At 43.4% G+C, this 21,864-nt stretch overlaps 1 protein-coding gene across 3 annotated transcripts in view; it reads left to right on the top strand.

The window, feature by feature from the left end:
- Window positions 1-21,864, top strand: part of FGF13 (fibroblast growth factor 13) — a 230,174-nt gene that overhangs the window by 163,624 nt on the left and 44,686 nt on the right. For 2 of the 3 annotated variants that reach the window (XM_040571864.1, XM_040571866.1), the window contains exons 3-4: window positions 10,733-10,843; window positions 16,821-16,924. In XM_040571864.1, coding sequence (XP_040427798.1) covers window positions 10,733-10,843; window positions 16,821-16,924 — 215 coding nt within the window. Of the gene's footprint in view, window positions 1-7,615; window positions 8,705-10,732; window positions 10,844-16,820; window positions 16,925-21,864 lie in introns of those variants that run through there. The other variant, XM_040571865.1, reaches the window with a different exon arrangement.

The raw sequence follows: 21,864 nt of genomic DNA on the forward strand, positions 1-21,864 counted from the left end.
CAGGAAGAGATGGAAAATGAGAATAATAAACAAAGAGAAGAGGGTTCAGGGGAGAGGACAGAAAGTCTAATGATATATCATCATCTGGTAAATATTATGTGTCTCTGCTGTGAGTTTAGCCCAGCATGATTTAGCAGTATGATAGGGGAGTTACTAAGGCCATACGTATGGACTGGGAATTTAATTAAAATCCTGGTGTTATGCTTGTATCCACTTCTGCAGTTTAATCTACTAGCTTCCTGGTGGTTTTAGTTAGAAATGCAGCCCCGAGTTGGATAGATACCCAGTCTCTGCCCAAACAAATGTGTCCCTGCTGTAGCTCAGCTGGGTTTAAGCGAGGAGTAACAGTGCTCAGCTGGGGCAGCTTCTTAACTGTTCCTCTGGTTTCTGAGCGTTGGTTCTCTGCATAGCAACAAAACCTTTCCATGCTTTCTGATGAGTTCTGAGTCCCCAGAAATGTACCCAGCAGCCTAATGCAAATACTGGGAGCAGCAGCAGATGTTCTGCTAGCAGCCTGCTTCTCTGAATTGACTTCTCTGAATTTCTTCTAATTTGCTTCTGTAGAATTTGCACACACTTTTTTTTTTTTCCCCCAGACCTATTGAAATCCAATACAGCAAATGCTGGCTGGACCGTCTTGCTAGCCAATGTTTCTTGTGTTACTTGCAAAAGGAGTGTATCTCACATATGATAATGATTTTCCCATTGTTTACTTAGGATATATTTTTCACCTCAAATTCCCTGTGTGATTTATAGATATTACCTTTCCTCTGCTCTTGGAAGCAGCAGCTTCTGTTAAACCGGGAGTTTCCATGAGGCTAATCGTTGGAAGGTGGGGGGGAAGTGTGACTGTGTGAGTGTATGGGCTGTTTTTATGTTCACGTGTATTAATGAGCACTGTCAGAAACAAGATGGTGAGCTCCATGAACCTTTATTAAGTATTTCTTTATTTTTGATGAATATTTTTGACAGTGAATATTATTTATTATGTATAAGGTAAATTACAGACTGAACCCACTCACAAGGGTATCTCAGTGAGGCAGAGGTAGTATTTTCTCTAATACAACTGTGAAATAGTGGTGCTTTTTTGGATGGGAATGAAATGCCATCAGGAGGTGTCTGTCTTCTTTCCTGACTGTACGGCCTAGATAGTTGGTCAGATGAGCGTAGGTAAACCTGACTTTTCTATCTCTAAAGTTAGATCAGATGTGTCTTGTTTTATCACTACTTATATAGATGTTATTACATCGTTAACAGAGTCAGAAGGCAGAAGTTCTAGCTCATGGCCCCTTTCCCAGTCCTCAGGGATTACATTCCTTCTGGTTAGTGAAATTGAGACCAGCATTTTTACTCAGGTAAACTGGTTCCAGTTCCATGACAGGGAGTGGAGTAAGGCCCCACTTGCATGTTTGCAGAAGCAGTGAGCCAGTGAAGGGTCTAACTCCACCTCCTGGAGAGCCTTGCCTCCGTCCAAGACGTGGTAGTTTTTGCTCAAAGTCCCTTCCATTTGCGATCAAGTCTGTTCACGTTCTCATTTATAGTGCATCAGCACGGTGCCATGATCTCGGCAGTGAGGTGAAAGTCACAGAAAACCATTGCCAGGCCCTTCTGATCCCAGTCCAGGTAATTTGGTTTCATTATTAAGAAACAGATGGGTCTTGCGTCGTTAACGTAGCACCAGGAAGCAGCAGGCTTGGCATCGATCACATGATTGCAGCAAATTGGGCTCAGAAGTTATATGAAGTCAAGCAGTGGGGCAGAACTTAGTTTCTGAGCAAAGCAAGGGCTGGCTGTGAGCAGCTGGTGGTAATGCTTAGACACAGGTGGGAGGAGGCAAACTCTGAGGGGCTCCAGCTCAGTGGAGACCTGTTGAGTCTGTTTCTCTCAAGCTCTTGACAGAGGATGAACATTCAGATCTATGAAAAGATGGAGAAAGATCCATTTGAGTAATGTGACAATCTCTAGGCAACTTGCTCTGGGCCTGTGAAGGACTATTTACAGTATTTTGTCATGTGTAAAGTGGCCTTATGTTTAATTTGACAGTGGCATATAGCTCACGCTTCTCGTGTGTCCCATGCTGAGATGTAAGTGTTTCAGGGAGGATATGCTGTCATTTACATTGATGTTTCCAAGTGTCATAATTCTGAGGGGTGAATGAACAGGTATTTCTGCGCATACTGATGTGGAAGGCCCTTGGATATGTTTGCTATGGCATTGCAGCGGGCAGGGGGAAGTTGGTTGGTTGCTGCTGCAGGTTCTTGGCTTGGGTTGGGGCCCCGGAGACACCGGAATAACAGAATAACATGTTCCCAATTTGGGAGCATGCAGAGCTGTGGGAGCTGATCTCTTCTGTTTGTTCTGTGACCTTTCCTAGCTGATTGGCGCTGATCTTTTATGCACCAGATAGGCGATCTTTTGTGGTTGACATTTTGGGATGACTGAATATGGATTAACCCAGGAAAAAAAATATTTCCATTTTCTACCTTCAAACAATGCCCTCCTTTTCCAAAAATGCCTGCTCCGCCAGAGGACACGGTCAGATCAAATCCAGTTTTGACTGAGACAGTGCTGTAAAGGAATAAGAATTCACGGCTGGGGAGGGGCAGAACTGGGATTTCTTTAATGGATATTTTCTCTGAAGATCTGAGAGGAAACTGATTTTCTTGATCTGAGATGTATGGCCATCCTGAACGTTTAACAGGGAGTGTCAGTCATGAAGAGGCCCAAATTTTTCTCAGAGTCAGTGAACTTGGTCCTGGCAAACTTGTGCAGATCTGATAAGAGAACAGGATTAGGATTTGACAACCTTTTGTAACACATCAGGCACATAATTATTTTTTTAATATCTTCGTAGTCTTAGTGGGGTGACTCACATGTTGAAGACAAGGATGTGCTTCTCTGCTTTGCTGGATGGAGGCCAGTTTCAGCACATCCAGTCCTGTGCACCACAGATGTATGTTATGCTGGGACCTCTTCTGGTGTTGGGATTCATGATTTTGCATCCTGTGAAGATAAAAGTGAGCCAGCTGCCTAATCCTTCAAGCTATAGAATAGACTGGGCTTCCACACACACAACATGTGAGCTATTATATAAAGTCAGTCCAACTGACATCTCTACACTGATGTCACAGGAATTTTGATTTTTTCCTGTTACTGACAGGGATGCACAGTGCACTTCTGCAGAGAATCAGGGCAGAGGCACAAACAGGAACATCCATGCCACTATATACAAATGCCTTTCAGTCTTGGCATAAAATAACTTCTGTTTATGGCAGTACAGCTCTTAAAAATGTTTGTAGCAGATTATTAAAGCTAATCTTTTTCTGTTCATTAATTTTAAGGTAGCCCAGTTGGTTTGTTGACTAAAATATCATCAAACCTGAGTTCTTGGTCTGGAGATGCCTGAAGGCAAAGCTCTTCCACAAGCATCTTCTTTCACCTTGCACTTAAAAATAAACCTCTAGATGACTCTCAGCTTGTCTCTTATGTGCTGCTGGAAAAAATAAAACCAGGCTTTCAGCGGTAGCTAGCCGGGCAGCAAACCATGCTCGCTCCTCGGGCAGAGAGCACCCAGATACTCGCTGTTCTGCAGCCGTGTGTCCAGCCACAGAGCTGGCTGCAGAGGAAAGGCTGAGTCATTTCCACGGGGTGTCTCATGGAGGAGCAAAGTGATGCGGGACTTGGGTCTGAACAGCTCTGTTTCCTGGTGAATAGTAATTCTGTTTACTTAGATGAGGAAAAAATCACTGGGGGCCTCAGTGCTGCTGTGTCATACCCGACTGGATGAAGTCTTGTTTATCTCAACCTGAAAAGGGAGAGAAGTGATTCTGGTGGCACGTTTCAGAAAATAATTCTCTACTTGTTGGGAGTGTAGGCAGTGGAAACAGTCCATAAGCTTGACTCTGGAAGCTTTTTTATTCTGCATGTTTGGTAACAGCAGTGATGTGTTACCTGAGCAAGAAAAAGAGAACCTTGCGAAGGACTCCTGGCACCCCATGACCACCTGAAATTTTCTGTCATATCGAAGCAGCTTCACTCTTGTAAATACAGAGGTGTGATTTGGTGTTCAGGTGGGGCTGAGTGAGGTGTGTATCTGGCTTGTGATTTTTCTTCTGGTCTCCATTTTCATGCAGAATTTGCTCTAACCAGCATCTGCCTTCCTATAAAGGACCTACTATAAACCTTGTGGTGCTTGTTTATAGGGGAAGAAGAAATCCCTGAGCATACTGGTTTGTCTGAGGATGGGATATTTGGACCCAAGTTACCGGTACTTTTAGGAACATGTCATGAGAATCAGCAATGCTTTCGCAGGGTGCAGAGGAGCTCGGGTCCCTTGGCGAGTCACACATCGGGCTCGTGTGCCAATCACCGGTGTGCCGTAACAGGCAGCCGGAAAGTGCCGTCTCCTCCACGCGCTCCCTGCTCTGGCAGCAGCGTTGCGCTGGCATGCTGCTCTGTGCTCAGTCACATCTGTCGTCGTTCACGTGCTGAAATAGCACACACGAGCAGCAGTGGGGGGAAAGGGGCTCCTCTGCTCGCAGACTGCGGCTTGCACCCAGGCACGCTGCGAAGCCGCTGCGGCTTGTCAAAACCTGCTCTTTGTTTCAGGACAGTGCTGCCCACAGGTGTCCGGGATCAATTCAAGCTCATGGAAAACAGCAGCGTTCTGCAGCTCACCACAGTGCAAAGGATTCAAGGAAGACTGAGCTAAAACCAGTAGTGTTGCACTTCCCTCTAATTTGGTGAAACAGCCGATGGTGCTCACCTGCAGTTTGGGCCCGTGATGGGAGGTTGATACCTTTTCATAATCAGAGTTGTATAATAATCATCATAGAAACTCAACATCTGTTTGGGATTTAAAATATAAATCAAAAGTGGGTGAGGTCTTTGTCTACTTCACAACAGTGCAGCTGCTGGGTGAGATCCACCTCTAGGTAGCTCCTGCTCCCATCTCTGAAAGTAACTGTACAGCTCTGTCCCATGCTGACTTCTTAAAAGGTACCTTAATTCTTGATTGAAGTGGGGCTGACAATTTACTTTTTAATTCTAAGTCCGCCCAATTTCAATAATCACACACACAAAGAAAGAAAACTCAAAGAGTGCCTGGTTGTATTCTACATTCAAAAAATTGCTTGGAATCTTATTTTATTTTACCTTTTTAGTGTGGTAGGGAGAGAGCAGCTCTTGCTATTCAAAGAAAACAAAGCTGTTCTTTGTTTGCTGGTTTGGTTTTGTTTTGTTTTGTTTTTCATATCTGTAAAACCAAAGCAGTCCAAAGACTGGTCCTGTACCAAAGACATTTTCCCAAAAAGATCTTCATTTTTATATGCCATTTATAGTAAATGAAGACATGTTTGTAGGAGTACCGATAGATGGAGAGGTTGATCATGGGGGAAAAGAAAAAAAAAAAACACACAACAGAGCACTGTTTTTTGAAACTTAAATCTGATTATGCATATGTGCTATTTTTACTCCTCTCCTTAGTTATCTGTCAAGGAACATTTGTGCAAATGAATTTTCTTTATGGATTTTAAGCATGCAGGCTGGAATGCTGGCAGAAAGATATCCTAAATGCTGCTTGTATATACTGCTTTTCCCCAGGATTTTCAAGGTTAGCCAAATTCTGAGTTCTGAGTTTCACAAATTCATTGTGAAAATTAAATGTCATCTGACCTGTAGGGCAGATCACAATGAGGCAGCTTTACTTTGATCTGAAGATCAGACACTGTTTTCCAAACTGAGAATATGTATGAAGTAATGGGCGAGTCTCAGGAAAAACAAGTTTCACTTGTGACTGTATTGGAAGTGGAAAGATGTCAAAATTCACAGTACAATATCGGTGAGCTGAGTAGGATGAGTTATTACTAATAATATCCAACTGTCTGTCTCTTGGATTGGATTTCATATGTCTTATGTGGACTGGCAGATGAGGGTAGTTGTGGAGCTTGTGAATTAGATATTTTTACCCTACTATTTATCCAAATAAAAAATTAGAAGTTTTTATTTAATATGAATATGTGAATGCTATAAAGTGCCTCACGTAAAGGTAAGTGAGGATATGAATATACCTATGCGTGTCAGTGTATATGTATACGTGTATCTCATGCAGAAGAGAGGCATTGCAGACAGGGATGTGGGGCTGCCACATTCAATACACAGAGTTAGCTGTCAAGGTCTCAGGCTGTGATGGCACATGTACATTCAATCCAACATCGTGTTAAAACTTGTGCATTACGGATATTTCTGTTATTAAGGCCAGGCCATGCAACTTCTTTTACTGGGCAGGAGTTCCCAGTTGGAGGAAACAGATTGGCACCTGTCACGAGCTGTTTCTAATCCGGGGAAGGACTGTAATGTTTGCAAAGGTACAGTGAATGGTGCTTTAATATTTGGTGGCACAGTTTCCACTGTGGGTGCCTGGGACCACAGTGTGTGTGCCTGGAGAGGGAGGAGAGAAGCACGTGGCTTTGCCAGGAGTGTGTGGAGGAGAGAAAGAAGGGGCAGGAGGGGCAGGTGTCCTGTGATGCCTGTCTGAGTCTGAAATCACGCCTGAGATTCCACGCTGTCCCACGGACCTGTCTGCATCAGTCTGCTTTTGATTAGCCGCGGGGGGGCCCTGGGTTTGGGCCAGGGCGCACACGTTGCAGTTCTGGGCTTGTCTGGTGGAAGCCCTTTGCCATTGTGGCCCTGCAGAGCTCAAATCCTGCAAGGATTCAGTCCTCAGCCTCCCCCTCCCAGGACATCCCACCCTGCCTCAACCCTGCAAGGGTTTGCAAATCCCCTCTGCCTCAGGTGTTTCAAGTGTTGCTTGCCATCTGGGTTGCAAATCTCTGTTTTGTTTCTAGCCTGAATTGCCTTTATTTTAGGCTCCAGCCATTGAAAGCATGCTGCAAAGCAGGGAGGGGGATGCTGCAAGGAGATCCCCAGGACCTCCTGCTTCTTGCATCCTGGGCCACAGATGTGTGCAGGGGCTGGTGTCCGCCCTGCAGGGCATTAACCATGGCGGGGTGGCCAGGTGTGTCACCAGGCTCTGCTCCTAGTCTCCAGGCACTGCTGCTTCTCTCTGCCCAGGTCCCCGCACTGTGCCACAGCCCCCAGGGGATACAGAAGCCCTGCGAGGGGGACAAAGGGACGAGGGAGAACGTTGCAGTGACAAGGGAATTGCCCTCTCTGAGTCCCTGTTGGCGGACTGGAGCTGGGAGAAGGTGTGAGGGGGGAGGAAAGGAGGGAACCGAAGAGCCTCCAATAAACCAGCGGGGCAGAGGGGACCCTCCCTGGCAGGACTGGGGGGGGGAAGCTGGGGCTGGTGCCCCCCTGCTTCCAGCCAGGTGCCAGCCAGGTGTCCTCCCCTATCGAAAACCTGGTGCCAGCTATTTGCTCAGCACGGTCACGTTTGTTTGGGTGTCTGCGCCTCCCCGGGAGGCGGCTCTGTCACCGCCAGGTACCCACAGCCCCCTGGGGACAGCCAGGGCCAGCAGCCGCGGTGCGCCAGCTCCCGCAGCCCACCCTCAGCTCCGGGGCCCCTGCTGCACCTCCCCGCACAAAGAGCCTGAGAGAAGGGGAGGAGGAGGTGGAGGAGGAGGGGAGGGTGGCGATAAGGGGCTTGCTTGCTGCGTCGCCTCATTTCGGTAGCCAGCGCACAGCTCGTGGGGTGTGCGCGAGTGCGTGCATCTGCTGCCTGAGGACTACGGCTGCTGCAGCATCAGCGCCGAGCTGCCGGCGACCGGGGGTGTCAGGGGAGCTCTGGCTGTTTACCGCCTGGTGACAAGTGTTGCAGTGCAAAAGCCGAAAGCATCCGTGGAGGGGAGGCTGCGCTGGCAGCGGCACCTGTAAGGAGCGGAGGAGAAGAGGCTTCCCGAGGCATTTGGCAGCAAGCAGCCAAGGCTCCAGGCATCAGCACCTCCTCCCGGTGTCTCCATCGCCGCTTGCTTCGGATCTCTTCTTTGAGAGAGAGAGGAGGAAAAAGGATCCAGAAAACCCCTGCAACAGGACAGACCCTGCTTGGAGTCTAACAGGTGTTTGCTGGGATTTGAATGGGGAGGGGCTGGGTGGGGAGAAAAGTTAACTGGAGAAATTGGGGCTAGGAGAGATGCAATGATCTTGCACCAAGTGGATGTGCCGTGTCCGCATGTGAATAGCGCGTCTGGAGAAGCTCAGAGGGATGTCTTGCAAATCGCCTGTTTGATCTCCGTAGAAGCGCTCACCTCTGCCTGCAAACTTTCCTCTGTCAGAAGTTGGGAGGAATAAAAAAAAAAAAAAAAAAAAAAAGGCACCAGAAAATCGAAAGGGGAAAATCCCAGCCGACAAAACCATTTTGACCTAAACTGTTGCATCCCGACCCGAGGCGCTGGTGCCTCCCAGGCTCCAAGCCGGTTGGAGGTGGGTGGCATTGGCCAAGACACCCAGCAGCGGCCCCGGCACTGGGGACAGCCGAGCAGCATGCTGGCCGTGGCACCCGTGGCCGGCCAGCAGACCCTGCGTGCCTGACCCGCCGGTGGCGCCGGGGCGGTGGCGGCCATGGCTGCAGCCATCGCCAGCTCCCTGATCCGCCAGAAGAGACAAGCCAGGGAGCGGGAGAAGTCCAATGCCTGTAAGTGTGTCAACAGCCCCAGCAAGAGCAAGGGAAGCTGCGACAAGAACAAGTTGAATGTGTTTTCCAGGGTCAAACTCTTTGGCTCCAAGAAAAGGCGAAGAAGGCGACCAGGTTGGCAAGGGTTATGTGTCTGGGGGGTTGTTTTGTTTTATTTAATGCAAACTGGTGTGTGCATCAGTTGTGGGGAAAGGGAGACCAATGTCTCAGGGCTGGTAAAATGAACTTACAGGTCACCCCTGGCCTGTATGATCCGACAGGCATGGGTACCGTATGCTAGTCCTCTCCCTGATTGTGTTTTTCTGATTTATTTGGGTAGCACACACCATGGCTTTCTGCCTCACTTGCACACCTGCGTGCACCCACACAGTAGCAGTGGCAGTTCAGTAGTCTGTCTCTCTGTTACGCCTATACGTCTACAAACACACGTGATTTATTTGTGGGGGAGATTTTAGCAGGGGAAGTTCCCCCACACACACCTCCTTTAGCTGTATGTTAAATAACTTGGCAGTCTAGAGCTCTGTTTTTGTCTTCCTGCTTCGCAGAATGCCAGTGCCTTGCTTTATTTGCTGATTGCAGAAGAAGCTTTTTGCTTTTGCTGATGCCTTCCAGAGTTTTGCCTCAGCACCCTGTTCCTTTCTAGGAATCTCATAGATGCAGCTGCCTGCAGACACGATCCTCTCTGTGTCAGAGGTGCAAAAGACCAGGCATGAAGGCTCAGTCCCTGATCTGAGTGTTGGTTTTTTTTGTACATGGGAGGAGCAAAACCCTCTGGTAGTGTTGCTATCGCTTTGCTGTGCTGAAACATTGATGCCGTTAGCCACTTAACCTGTCTGCCTTTCTCACCAGCCACTGAAGACGTGCCTTGCTTGCAGTTTACAAACAGCTTTTGGATGGTTAAGGAGCCAAAGTTGTGGTTGCATTAATTTCTTGTAAGATTAGTTGGTAAATAAGAATTCTGCATCCATTGGTACCCTTATTAAAGGTGGCTAATAGGAAGTAATATACTTTTGTAAACTATTATAAGCTTTTCTCTTCAGCTCCTACTAAAATGAAGAACAGTAACAGAGCTCCCTAATATCTGTGATTACAAACACGAGTCTTATTCAGACATTGGAAGTTGGGCATGATACGTGGTATCTTCCCAATCTCTGAATTAAGTAAATTGTTGTGGAGTGAGCTGCAGAGATGCAGAGAATGCATCACCTCCTGACAAGCATAATTGTGTGAAATGACTACAATGCAGATGTCATTGGGATTCAGTGGCAGTAGACCTTTTTTTTTTCCTCTCTCTCCCCCCCCCCCCCCCCCCCCAATTACTCCTGGTGCATTACCTAGATGTTTTAAATCTTGACAGCAAATCCTGGTTTGGTCTAGAACGATCTGAAACCATTAGAGATATTTTCCTTTCTAACTGTGAATATGAGAATTGTTATGAAAAAAAAAATCTATCCAAAGTATGTGTTGTTTTGATCTTTCTTCTTCTAGCTGATGAGGTAATTACCTCAATCCTTATGGTAATATTTATTTTGCAGTTCCACACATTGCTGGATTTCAGGGTTCCCCCCTCCATTTTCCATATGTTCATTGAGTAGTTTATCACTTTGGATGCTCTGTACTCTTCGGAGCAGTGAGGACTGGGGGTTTGTTTATTAGAGCTGCAGCAGTTCCTGTGGTAAACGTTTGCTGCTATATATTTAGGCTCTCAGCTGTCACTACAGCTCTTATTAGTGCTATCATAGTAGTCCTCTTTTGACTCTCCATGTAAGAAATCACACCTTTTTAAAAAGCAGAACGCACTCTTTGCCAACTCATTTCTAATCTTAAATGAGATAGGGCTGAACTCCTGAGGCCAAGCAGCACACTGTTGGAATTTGTATTCACTGGAAGCAGATTTTAATGTGGTGCCTACATTACAATAGAAAGTGGCATTTAATCATTTTGGCAATTTATTTTATAGGCACGGATTTGATCTCACCCTAATGAAAAGCGTTGCAAAGCTGGTTGCCCTGTTCTTGTTTTCAATCTTTTTTGATATCTCAGCCTTGAGAAGAAACCAGGAGATTTGTTTTTAGCTTCCTGCTCGGTTGGAATGGCACATCAGGATTTCCCACATTAATTTCACTATTGTTTTTTTTACAGAGCCTCAGCTTAAAGGTATAGTAACAAAGCTATACAGCAGGCAAGGATACCACTTGCAGTTGCAAGCAGATGGAACAATTGATGGAACAAAAGAGGAGGACAGTAGTTATAGTAAGTGACATGAGAATAACTGGTGTGTTTGTGAATTGTGGTGTCTCATTCTTCCCATATAGGTCCATCAAAACGTGTTGTCCTAGAATGACTGAGTGGAAGCAGCATTAACGCTGTGCTCACAACGCAGTAGTCTTTCAGACTTACTGGGTCTGACAGAAATGCAAATAAAAATCACCTATAGAAATAATGAACTAGAGAAAGTAATGATGACACATATGACAAACAAAGCAAATGTTATCTCCATGGTAATCTAGAGAAGTTCATTGCTGTCCTTTGGATTTTATTAGTTTTTTTTTTTCAACTGGGAAAATTTGCTCGCCTACTCAGAGTGCCTGAAATAGAATAACGCTATCTCCACTCTGAAGCAGGCATTCATTCAAACAGAGCTGTGTTATCTCACATAATGTGAGTTCATCATCATTTTAAAGTTCACATTTCTTATTTTTTTACCCCTTCTAAACTTAATTATACCTTCAGCTTCCAACCAGTTTTCCCCCAGCTTTTCTGAGGAAAAAAAAAAAAAGCTGTGGTTTTCTATATATCTATTTATTTAACAATTTTAACAATTAATAGAAAACAGGAAGAGATGACTAGAGAGTAGAATTTATGTATTTAAATAAAATGTTTAAATGTTTCACACATCTTTACTGTTTAGCTTAAACTAAGTTTCCATTCTGAAAGAAGAAGTTAGGAGGAAAAGGAGTTTGAGAAGGTATTTCAGGCCACTTGATCAACAAACCAGGGAATAAACAGGCAGACCTTCCTTTTTACAAACATCTTTAATTACTAAAAAGTACTGATTTAAATGATATCTTTTTAATATGGAAAGCACTTGCTGGAGAAGCATCATTTCATTTTTATAGTGCACTCGAATATGGCTGAATAAGTGCTGGATGCAGTAGGAAGTACCGTATCTTACTTGTCCGATCACTTGTTCACGCTCCCTCTTTAATCCTTTTACATCCCTGTATTTGCTTCTGAGTGACAGAAGGAACCTCTTACGCTGCTGGAGGTCTCCTCTGCAGCCACTGAAGGTGCTGGCCCTAGGGCAGAGCGCAAGCATAGCGTCCGTAGGGACACCTGAGGTCTGGCTCCAGGTCCTCGCTCACGGAGAAGGTGGCACAAAAACCAGATCAGTGCGGTGCTGAGAGGATTCTGCCATTTTACTGAGTTCTCCTCTGTGTAGGCACAAAATCTACACTAAGAATGACCCTTATGGATCATAAATACTGATTTTCTTTCAAGTGAATTATTTGATATTTATGATTTTAAAACTCTTCTGATCAGTACAGATGGTTCAGGATTTCAGGGTAATTTGGTACTCATCTTTAAAAATAAAAAGAAGAAAATATAGGCAAACCTTACTTTCTCCATCAGTGCATGCTATTGTTATAAACTTCTAGTGTACCAGAGAAAATATGTGAAATTCCATCCTATTTTTGGAGGGATTTTTCATTCAAATATTTTACATGGAATTCCTCTCGTAGGGATTCTAACACTCTAAATGAGATAAAATTTATGGCAGCCTGTCCTTTTTGACATTCATATGAATGTGTCTGTTTCTGAGATATTTTTATTTTCATTGTGTCCTTAGATTTACCATAACTTGACAGATTACAAAGCAAATCATATAAAACTCTGGTTTCTGGACACCAGCCTTCCAAAATGCTGAACACTTAAACATGATGGTGCCCAGAAATGGTGGCAGCTGGGCTGCAATATCCAAGTGTTCAAACACAGGAGAGTTTTTGTCATTAAAAAACACATACTTTTGCATATATTCCTCTTTTTTTTTTTTTTTTGGTAAGATAAATGTGTAGACCTGAATGTCCTGTAGTCCTGAACTTATTCTAATGGCAACATTTTTTCAATGACATTTTTAAGAGAGACTGATTTTTGCTGGGGATCAGAGACCACATAATGGGCTTCCCCTAAATCCATGCTCAAGTGAATATTAGGTGGATCAGGCCCTCTAAAATAATTTCTTCTGATTTCTGGAGAGAGATCTCTTCTTTGCCCCATCTCTGTGCACCACAGGAGAGCCACAGAAGCTGTAGCCTCTTCGACATCGAAGAGGACCCCTGCTCTGCTTGTTCTCTTCTTCTTTACATCCCTAAAGGATGTCATTGCCGTTCTCTTCTGTCATCTTCACCAAACATTTGCTCTATGACCATTTGCTTTGCACTGTAGTGAGATAATTAAAACTCCCCTTAACAAGGGGAACACCCTCAAATTCAGCTGTGGCCAGCAAAGTGGCTGCACAGCATTGGGGCTCTGCAACTGCAACTTTTAGAGCAAACTAAAGTGATAGTCTGCCTGGTCTCCTTGTTTCAATGTCAGCATTTGCCTTCCGCATTCATTGCAGGGGTGGGGAGAGCTCGTGTCCCCTGTTTCAGGCTCCGGACAGCCTGGGCCCAGGAATCCACCTTCGCCATCATTTGCTACTGAGAGCTAGTGGGAAGTTTTGCCTGAGGATGTCCTTTGGCTCCTGACTTGCAATCAATTATTTCGATCTCTGCAAACCCACTGTTTCACGCATGGTTCACATAAACAAGGTCGCATCCACAACTGCAAGGAGTTTAAAAGAAAGCTCAGATTTTGGAGCACAGTGTAGGCAAGAAGTGAAACATAGGGGCGAGGAGCTGTAGAGCTCACCAGACCTCACTTTTAGCCAAGAGTCCATGTAATTTGAGGAAGTGCCTCGTGGAAGGGATTTCCTGGCTGAGAACTAGATTCTGCCTCATTTAACGTGTTAAATAGGGTAAGGTTTTAAATCAAGGCAGAATTTATTCCCCAATTTTGGCAAGACAAAGAGATTTGAGGACTTATATAGTAGGGAAATATAGGACGCAACACCCTGCTGAAGGTATATGAAAGTCCAGGTGGCCAAGCCAAGGACAACGCAGATGTCACAGCAATGTATATGTTAATAAATCCAGCTGTGACCCAGTGCCTCTATTTTGCAGCTCTAATTCTATGTCAGCTTGTATTGCACAATGACCGTAGCAAAGATCATCTCTCCCTTAGGCATCACCACGTTTTTCATTACGATGGATATTATGTCCTTATTTTACACAGTGCAAATGTCATAGGAAAAGGCTAGGATGCACATAACTGCATTGTTTCATGCTAATGCAAACTGATCATAGTAGCAACCAATTTATTTTCCCATGGTTTTGTTGCCCCTCTTTCCGTCCTATCCACCCCCATGAGGATCAACTACTAGAAACGTGGTAGATTCTCATGCCTGTTGCCTGTGGCGGTGGGTGCTCATGGAGAAGGATGCTGCGCAGCTCTGCTCTTGGCCATGATGCAGAGACAGCGTTACTCCCCCAGCAGCCCTTTTTGCAGCTTCCCATAGTCTGTGCCCTAGCAGCTGCCAATCCCACCAGCATCTACACCAGCTTCTGAGTGTGCCCACCCCTCGCCTTGCCTCAAAATAGAGCATGTACGTTTATGGCAGGAAAACATGCTCAGCTGCGGAGGAGAGCAGCTGAGCACCCAGCGCAGCAAGTCCCCCAGCCCTCGCTCAGCATCCTGTCTCTGCTCACTTTGCCAAGCGTAGCACAGCCAAGAATTGCTCAGTAAAGCCTATCTCGGTGCCTTGTGGCTGCAAGCTCTATCTTTTTGACTGACCTAGGCTTTGCCCTGTCCTCAGCTGATCTACTGGCAGGTTGGTAGCACTATTTGCAGTACAGCCCATACTTATACCCTTGCTTGTCCTACTCATAAAAACACCATTTAAAAGAGCATCTTTAAAGATATCTCCAGGTTCTGCTTGGATACTGAGCTTTAAGTTGTGCTCTCCTGCATAAATGGAGATCAGATGCTGCTTGTTGAGGGTTGAACTGCAAAACTGGGCTCTCCTAGGGAGTGTTCTCTGAGTCAGATGGAATATTTTCTCCCACAGATAAATTGAACATTTGATAGAAAGAATGAGAAATCCATAGCTGAGCATTTTCCTTAGTGAAAGTCTACATTTTGTTTGCTAAAACTGCACAGAACTAAGAGATTTTGTTTTAGTGAAGAGAAAGCCATTCCTGCTGATTTTGTGCTTGCAGGCGAGTGTGAGTAGGGGCTGTGTGCCTGTGTGTGTCTGCATGTACATTTGTGTATATGAAGGGGAAAGAAAAACGTAGATGTGTCTTTAAGATCTCCTGCATTTATTAGTTCTGCATATTTCCACCTGGTCTGCTACATACAACCATTGTAGAAAAAGCAGAGAGTAGGAAATTCAGTGCTCAAAGGCACCCTGAGCTCAGAGCAGAGCAACCGTAGTTTGTCATGTGCCAGGACAGCCAGGCAGGCTCCGTCCTCCAGGAGCCCGTGGTACCCCTTTTTCACCACGGCACCCCATCTTCACTGCCCCGTGGGGCTGGGATTCTCAGGTAAACCCAGGGCAGCACAGGGAGGTCCAACTGGTTGACTGAGCAGAGAGTGTTTTCACCAGAAATTAGCTCTTCATCCCCAGGGCACAGTATTAACTTCTGGCTATGCCTTTGTTGAGGTAGGACATGCATATATTTGTGCTTTCCTGTTTTGATATGTTTTTGACAACCCCACACCCAGAATTAAGGATCTGTACTAAACACGGGCAGGCTATGAATTTTCTTTTAATTAAATATGACAATTATCAGGGTTGCTAGGCTGAAAAAAGTATTTATAATGGGTCATAATTCTTTTGGAAAATAATAAAAATATTTCAAATTCATAATTCAGTTTTAAATTGGCTTCATATAGTGCCCTTAAATACCAAAGTTCAGCCTGAAGCAGGCTGGAGTTCTATAGCCAAATAATAGACCATTGGAAATAAGAGCCAGTTTGGCATTGCTTCACCCTACCTCTGCACTTACGCAGCAGTCTGGAAGGAGATGTTTTGGGTTATGATAAGAGTGCTTGAAATCTTTCTTAACTTCTCCTTTTTATTTTAATCCTACATGTCATAGAATATCACGAGTTGGAAGGGACCCACCAAGATCATCGAGTCCAACTCCTGGGTCTGCGCAGGACCACACAAAAATCAGACCCTATGTCTGAGAGCGCTGTCCAAACGCTGCTTGAACGCCGGCAGGCTCGGTGCTGTGACCACCATACGAAACGCAGAACACAATATTCAACTCATTATTACTTGTGTTCACTTTTAACACAGTTAAAAAGACTTTTAACACAGTTAAAAGTCTAAAAGTCTAAACGTTGGCAGAACTTGGCTTATTTTATTAATTTGCCGCTTTACAAATCAGTATCTTTTTTTTTTTTTTTGAAGAGAGGTTTCTCTGCTTATAAATACTGCCACTATTAGTGTGTATACAAGCATAAATGCAAGCAGAACTCTCAAAGCAGCTCAACTTTGAAGAGACAGATTTAGGGCTTGATCTAAAGAATATGCTATCATTTCATTGAATTTAGAGGTTATTTAACCCTGTTTATTCAAAACCATTCTCCTCTCAAAAAGACCAAACTAAACCAAGGTGTTTTGGGATGTTAATGAAGGGTTTTAACTTTTCTGAGTTTCATCTTGCTTCTCCTTTTTGTTCAAAAAACATTTACAGAATTCGATCTTAATTTGAAAAAAAAAAAAAAAAAAATCTTGAAAAATTTGGGGTCTTTTTTTCTTTTTTCCCCCACATTTATTACCAGAAAAAATAAATTTAATTTAATTTAATTTTTGTTCAATTCCAGCAGAATCTGAATTCTGCTCATGAGGCAGATGAGTTATTTCATCTCTCAGTACCTCCAATTTACCATCTTCAGAAGGGGGCAAATATGCTGATCATCCTCTGTAGATAATTTCTGAGCTATTGGTAGACATGTCTATATAAGACAAAGTAGCAGTATTGTTCCGTAGCGCTCACAGAAATTAATATATGCATGAATGGACGTGTTTTATTTGGTTCTAGTAATTATGGCTTAATTCTCTATCTAATCTGCATACTTTAAAGGATTAATTTTGCTTTCCGTATGCTTTCTCTCCTAGCTTTGTTTAACCTCATACCTGTGGGTTTACGAGTGGTGGCGATTCAGGGGGTTCAAACAAAATTGTATCTGGCAATGAACAGTGAAGGATACCTATACACATCAGTAAGTAAACATATGAATTTTTCTCTCACTTAAATGCTGATAAGATCTTTATAAATGAATAAGTTGTTGTTCCAAAGAATCCAATTATAACCCGTAGTGATAGGATTTGACAGTGAATTAAATGAAGTGGTGATATTCTGGTTTAGCTTTTTTTTTTTTTTTTTTCCTCATTATAAATACATGTAAATGTATGGAATCAAATTGTGGTGCCTTTGATCCAAACTAATGATCCTGAAGCGTGAAATAAATAAATAATATTTTTTTAAAAAGAACAAAACCCACAAAAACAGACATGAAGCTCTCCCTTGGTCACTGGGGATTGATTACTCTAATCTGTGAGGGGTAGAGAGGAAAAAGGACAACTTGGTGAATCACACGCATGCCTGAACATGTTTTATATCTTCCAAAATAATCTCTATTGCTGTTATTAGAAGGGATTAGAGAAAGTAATTTTTTTTTGTTTGTTTGGCCAGAGTTTTCAAATAGAAATGGAATTAAGTGTTAAAGTCTTAGGGCTTCAAGATTCTGCACGAGTAAAGAAATGTTTCATTTAGCAGTTTTGATCAAGAATGTCAGTTAATAATTTTCCTTGACGTTTCTCAAGAGAGCAAACACTGTTTTCATGAATAAAAAAAAAGACGTTTTTAAAAATAGACCATTTTTCAATTAAAAGCATTTAGCTGAACCATGTTTAGGTGTTTTAATTATAAAGTCTTAATAGATTTTTCCCAGGGAAGAAAATAGAGGAAAATGTAATTTATTATCTACCACAAATTATTCTCTTTTAAGAACAATTCCCTTAAGGTGCCTTTAATACTGATAACAATTAAATAAACTTATTCAAATCTCTCATTTGTTTTGGAATCCTGACAGCTGGGACAAGGGACGAGCTTCGCGTATTTTTCCTCTTGTATCTGCAAAAGCAAATTAGAGGTGGATATGCTTTGGGACAAAGTAAAATTTCAGTGAGCGGCATCATACTCCACTTCCCTTTTTGCTCTGGCTATTTGCTCAACGTGGTTAATCCACAGATCCGTTTGTGGGGCTGTAGCCACACAGCCAGATCATGCAAAGCCCCCTTAATCCTGTGTAGTCACGGTCCTTTGACTGCGCAGTACCATTTACATTTGCACTGCAAATGTACCTTTGACTGCACTGTGTGCTTTCATTTACATTAGCATCCTCAGCCGTGCTTCTTTCTGGTTGTACCCTCACCGATAGCGCTCTGTGCCGTGCGGGCTTCTGCCGGCTCCGTTCTGCCTCTGTGAATGTTACCTCTTGAATTGTGGGTTGGGGTAGGATAGAGTGATTTGTACAATAAAGTGAAATTCTGTCGTTGTGCACAGTGAATGTGCTAGGTTTGAGTAGAGAAGATCTTTCATTGGAAGATACACGCTGGAAGAGTCGGATCTATTTTTGCAAAGGTGCAAAAATTTTTGCCACGATGCAGAAAATGGGATACAGACAAATTCAGACCTACAGTGCAGTAGTAACTCCTCACTTTGAGACATAAAGACAAAGGGACCATCACTTCTAGTATCCCTAGATGTGCAGAGGTTGTAGCAGAATATAACACTTTTTTTGACGAAGTCCAGCTTTTAGTCTGATGGGCATGTAGGCACCTTAGGCTGACCTTGGAGACTCATTTGGGTTGTCATTGTTGACATTTGCATTGGTTAGAGGTAGTTCTTTATGTGTTCTCATATGCTACCATGAACGGTGTCTTCACTGAATCCTTTATTATCTGTGAAGTTAACAGTTAATGCTATTGCAAAATTAGCTGGTGACATCCCTCTATTTTCCCCTTATTAATAATGGTCCTTCTTGTTTCTTTATTAGGCAGCTATATTTTCCTGTATTTATTCATATATTCTTCTTGAACCTGATAGGCTTGGCAAGGCCCTAATAAGACAACTGGAGTGTTGCTGTGTCCCAAATTCATATTTTTAAATGCTCTTTCACAAAGACAGGCATTCATTTAATGTGAAACTACTTTTCCAAATAAAGCTTCCACTCACATTCTCAGTAATCTTGGTTTTATCACCTGGTGACTTCTGTTTGGGTTGTGGTTTTTTTGTTATTATTTTACAATAATTGCTAGGCACTCTCTTGGCTTGAAAGGCAAAACCTAGCTCACAGTTCTGTTGATGTTCCTGGGAATGGACAGGGGCTGGTGAGGAGCCTCTGCCCCCTCCTTCACCTGCTATGTGAACAGGCTTCCAGAATTGCAGCTCCAGCACCACTTTTTAAGTGGTTCTAGCCCTTCCTTTGCTGATAGTGGTCTTTTCAGCAAGGCATACAGTCTGACAGTCTGTTACCTGAGAAATTAGCTCTATATTTTGGGCTGGATTCTTGGTTGATGTAAATGAGTCCCAAGAGAGCTCAGCTGATTTATACCAGCTGAACACTCACCTGTTCAAGGGATGGCAATAGGGAGCCTGGGGAAAAGATCAGCTCAAGTGAATGACATCTGTCTACACATCCTGAGGCTTTCCAAGCCCCTACAGGGAGGTGTTCCTGAACGGGATTTGTCAGGAGCAGGCAGATGGCAACACGGGACTGATCAGCAGCAAAACTCCCATAAAACACTGACAAACTCTTGAAGCAAGAACACAGGGAAAAATAGAAAGGTACTACAATTGTGGATAACTATAATGGATAGTTGCACTGTTTTCAGAGAGAAATCAAATTAGCATTGATGATACAATGTAATAGGGAGAGACGATACTGCGGTCTATGTCATGATCACATGCTTTCAGTTTTATTGCAACTCTAAAGCTTCAGTTGTGTTTGTGTCTGCAAGGTTTCCTTCAGGAGGTTACAGATTCATTTGGCAAACCACTTGAAAAACACCCCGGTAACATGCTGTGCCTGTTCCTTGCCTAGTGCCACTGTCTGTGCCTCGCTCTCAATAGTGCCTTTCAGCCTGAAACACCTCCAAAACACTGCGCCTGATAAAGAGGCCATTAAGTCCCTGGCAATTACCCCTCTGGTAGATAGGTAAATAAGTCGTCTGGCGTACCGAGGATAAACGGAGGCTCAGCTAAGTGCTTTCCCATACTCACCCAGGAAAACGTAGACGTTAGGACTGATATACCAGGTGTCCCATTTCCATGTGTATCTTGCACTAAACCACATTGCTAAATCACAGCTCCTTTTCCTTTGACAGATTGTAGTGAATTCTTGTGCTTTGTTCCTTGTGGTATATTTTTTAGTTTTGAACTGTGCAGCAACAGAATTGACTGGGGTGATTCTGGGTATCTTGCATATGTAGAAAATATGTCCTGGCCACAGTGCATTACAGTTGGTGGCAGATAGAGAATATCTGTGGATGCAGTTTGCCAACTTGATGAGTTCTGCCTTTGGCCTCGCCCCTTTCCCCCAGCAGTCTGTCAGGACGGTGATTCAGGTGTCTGTCCTCAAAGGCAATCTGCAGTGTGGCTTACTTCTGATCCAGTGACTGTACTCAAGAATGAGGTGAATTTGCTCCATGAGGGGATCACTGAAGTATAATAAATCTGCAGAGAACAGATATCTGTAGTTGGCTGCCAGGCTTCATAGATAGTTTGCGGCGTCTGTCAGTTAGAGCAAAAATAAGATCTTTAATGTAATGATAAAAGCTCCTCAGGGACAAGACAGCAACTCAGCTAAGGAAAAAATATATATACACACACACATATATATATATATATATATATATATATATTTATGTATATATATTAAAATACATATATAAGAGATGCATTACAAGTCCTTAAGTACAGAGAAGGGAAGTGACCTTGGCTGTGTGACTGCTCATGCCTCTCCAAGCAGTGCATGCCTCCCCTCCACACTGGCTGGAAAATGTGCCTTCATATCATAGAATAACATCCCATTTCATATTATTTTTTTTTCTCTAGCGTGTTTCCTACCAAAGTCAAGGGGAACTGTGTTGGCTACATCTCCCAAGTTGAACTCACCCTTATGATTTTCCTTGTTGGGACCTTGGGAGCTATTGAAGCCGTAACCCTTCCTGCTGTTTGATACTTGGGCATCCCTTGAAAATGAAAGCACAGGTTTTAATTTACCCCTCCTTACACTATTGTCATGCTGTTGTAAGGTGACTTAAACAGTGTTATGGCACTGTCATCTTACATAACCACTTTAATGAATCACGCCCTTTTGTATTTTAGGATGGCTTTTATTTTATCTTATTTTTCTTTCTATGAACAACCACATCTTTCAGAAGACCACAATATATGCTAAGCTTGAGGTTTTTCTGGCTTCATACCCTATGAATTTCTTGTGGTTTTTTTGTCTTTTTTTTCATTGTCTTGCACAAAAGAGTGAAAAATATTTTAAGGATCTGTTTGTCAGACATAGTCCTAGAGTTATTGCTTTCTCATTAAAGCGATTGTGATTTGACAGAAAAGGCTCACAGTGATACAGAGCAGCAGCTGAGAGAAGTTCATTAAAGGGAAGGCATATATGCACTAGGTGAAAAGAATTGAGTGTGCTGTTTGAATTCTACATAGGTTGAAACATAACCTGTATCACAGGAAATTTCAAAGAATAGCCTAAGAAAAACTATCTGCATATTTTCTAGAAACTATCGCGTCAGAGTTTATTTCATTATTTCATTTAAATCATTTAATGGTTTTCTGTGAGGTGCATATTTCTGCTATAGAGTATTTCAGCTTATGTAATTGTGTTCTTGTTTAGCCTGTATACATCATCACAAAAAGTAAAATTAAATAGATGTGCTGTTCATTGCATCTTTCTGGCCGGTCTCAGGGCCCGTGCCACTCAGCTTGTGACGAGAGTGTGTTTTTCACCTCACCCTGTGATTTGCCAAAGTGTCTGGTTTAATAGTGTCATACGTGAGTAAGCTTATAGCTTCTCCCAGCTGGGTCAGGCAGACAGGTGTAGAGGAGAGTGTGCGTTCAAGGGGTCCCCAGTTT

This window comes from Cygnus olor, chromosome 13 (genome assembly GCF_009769625.2).
Source record: "Cygnus olor isolate bCygOlo1 chromosome 13, bCygOlo1.pri.v2, whole genome shotgun sequence".
In the NCBI taxonomy this organism is placed as follows: Eukaryota; Metazoa; Chordata; class Aves; order Anseriformes; family Anatidae; genus Cygnus; species Cygnus olor.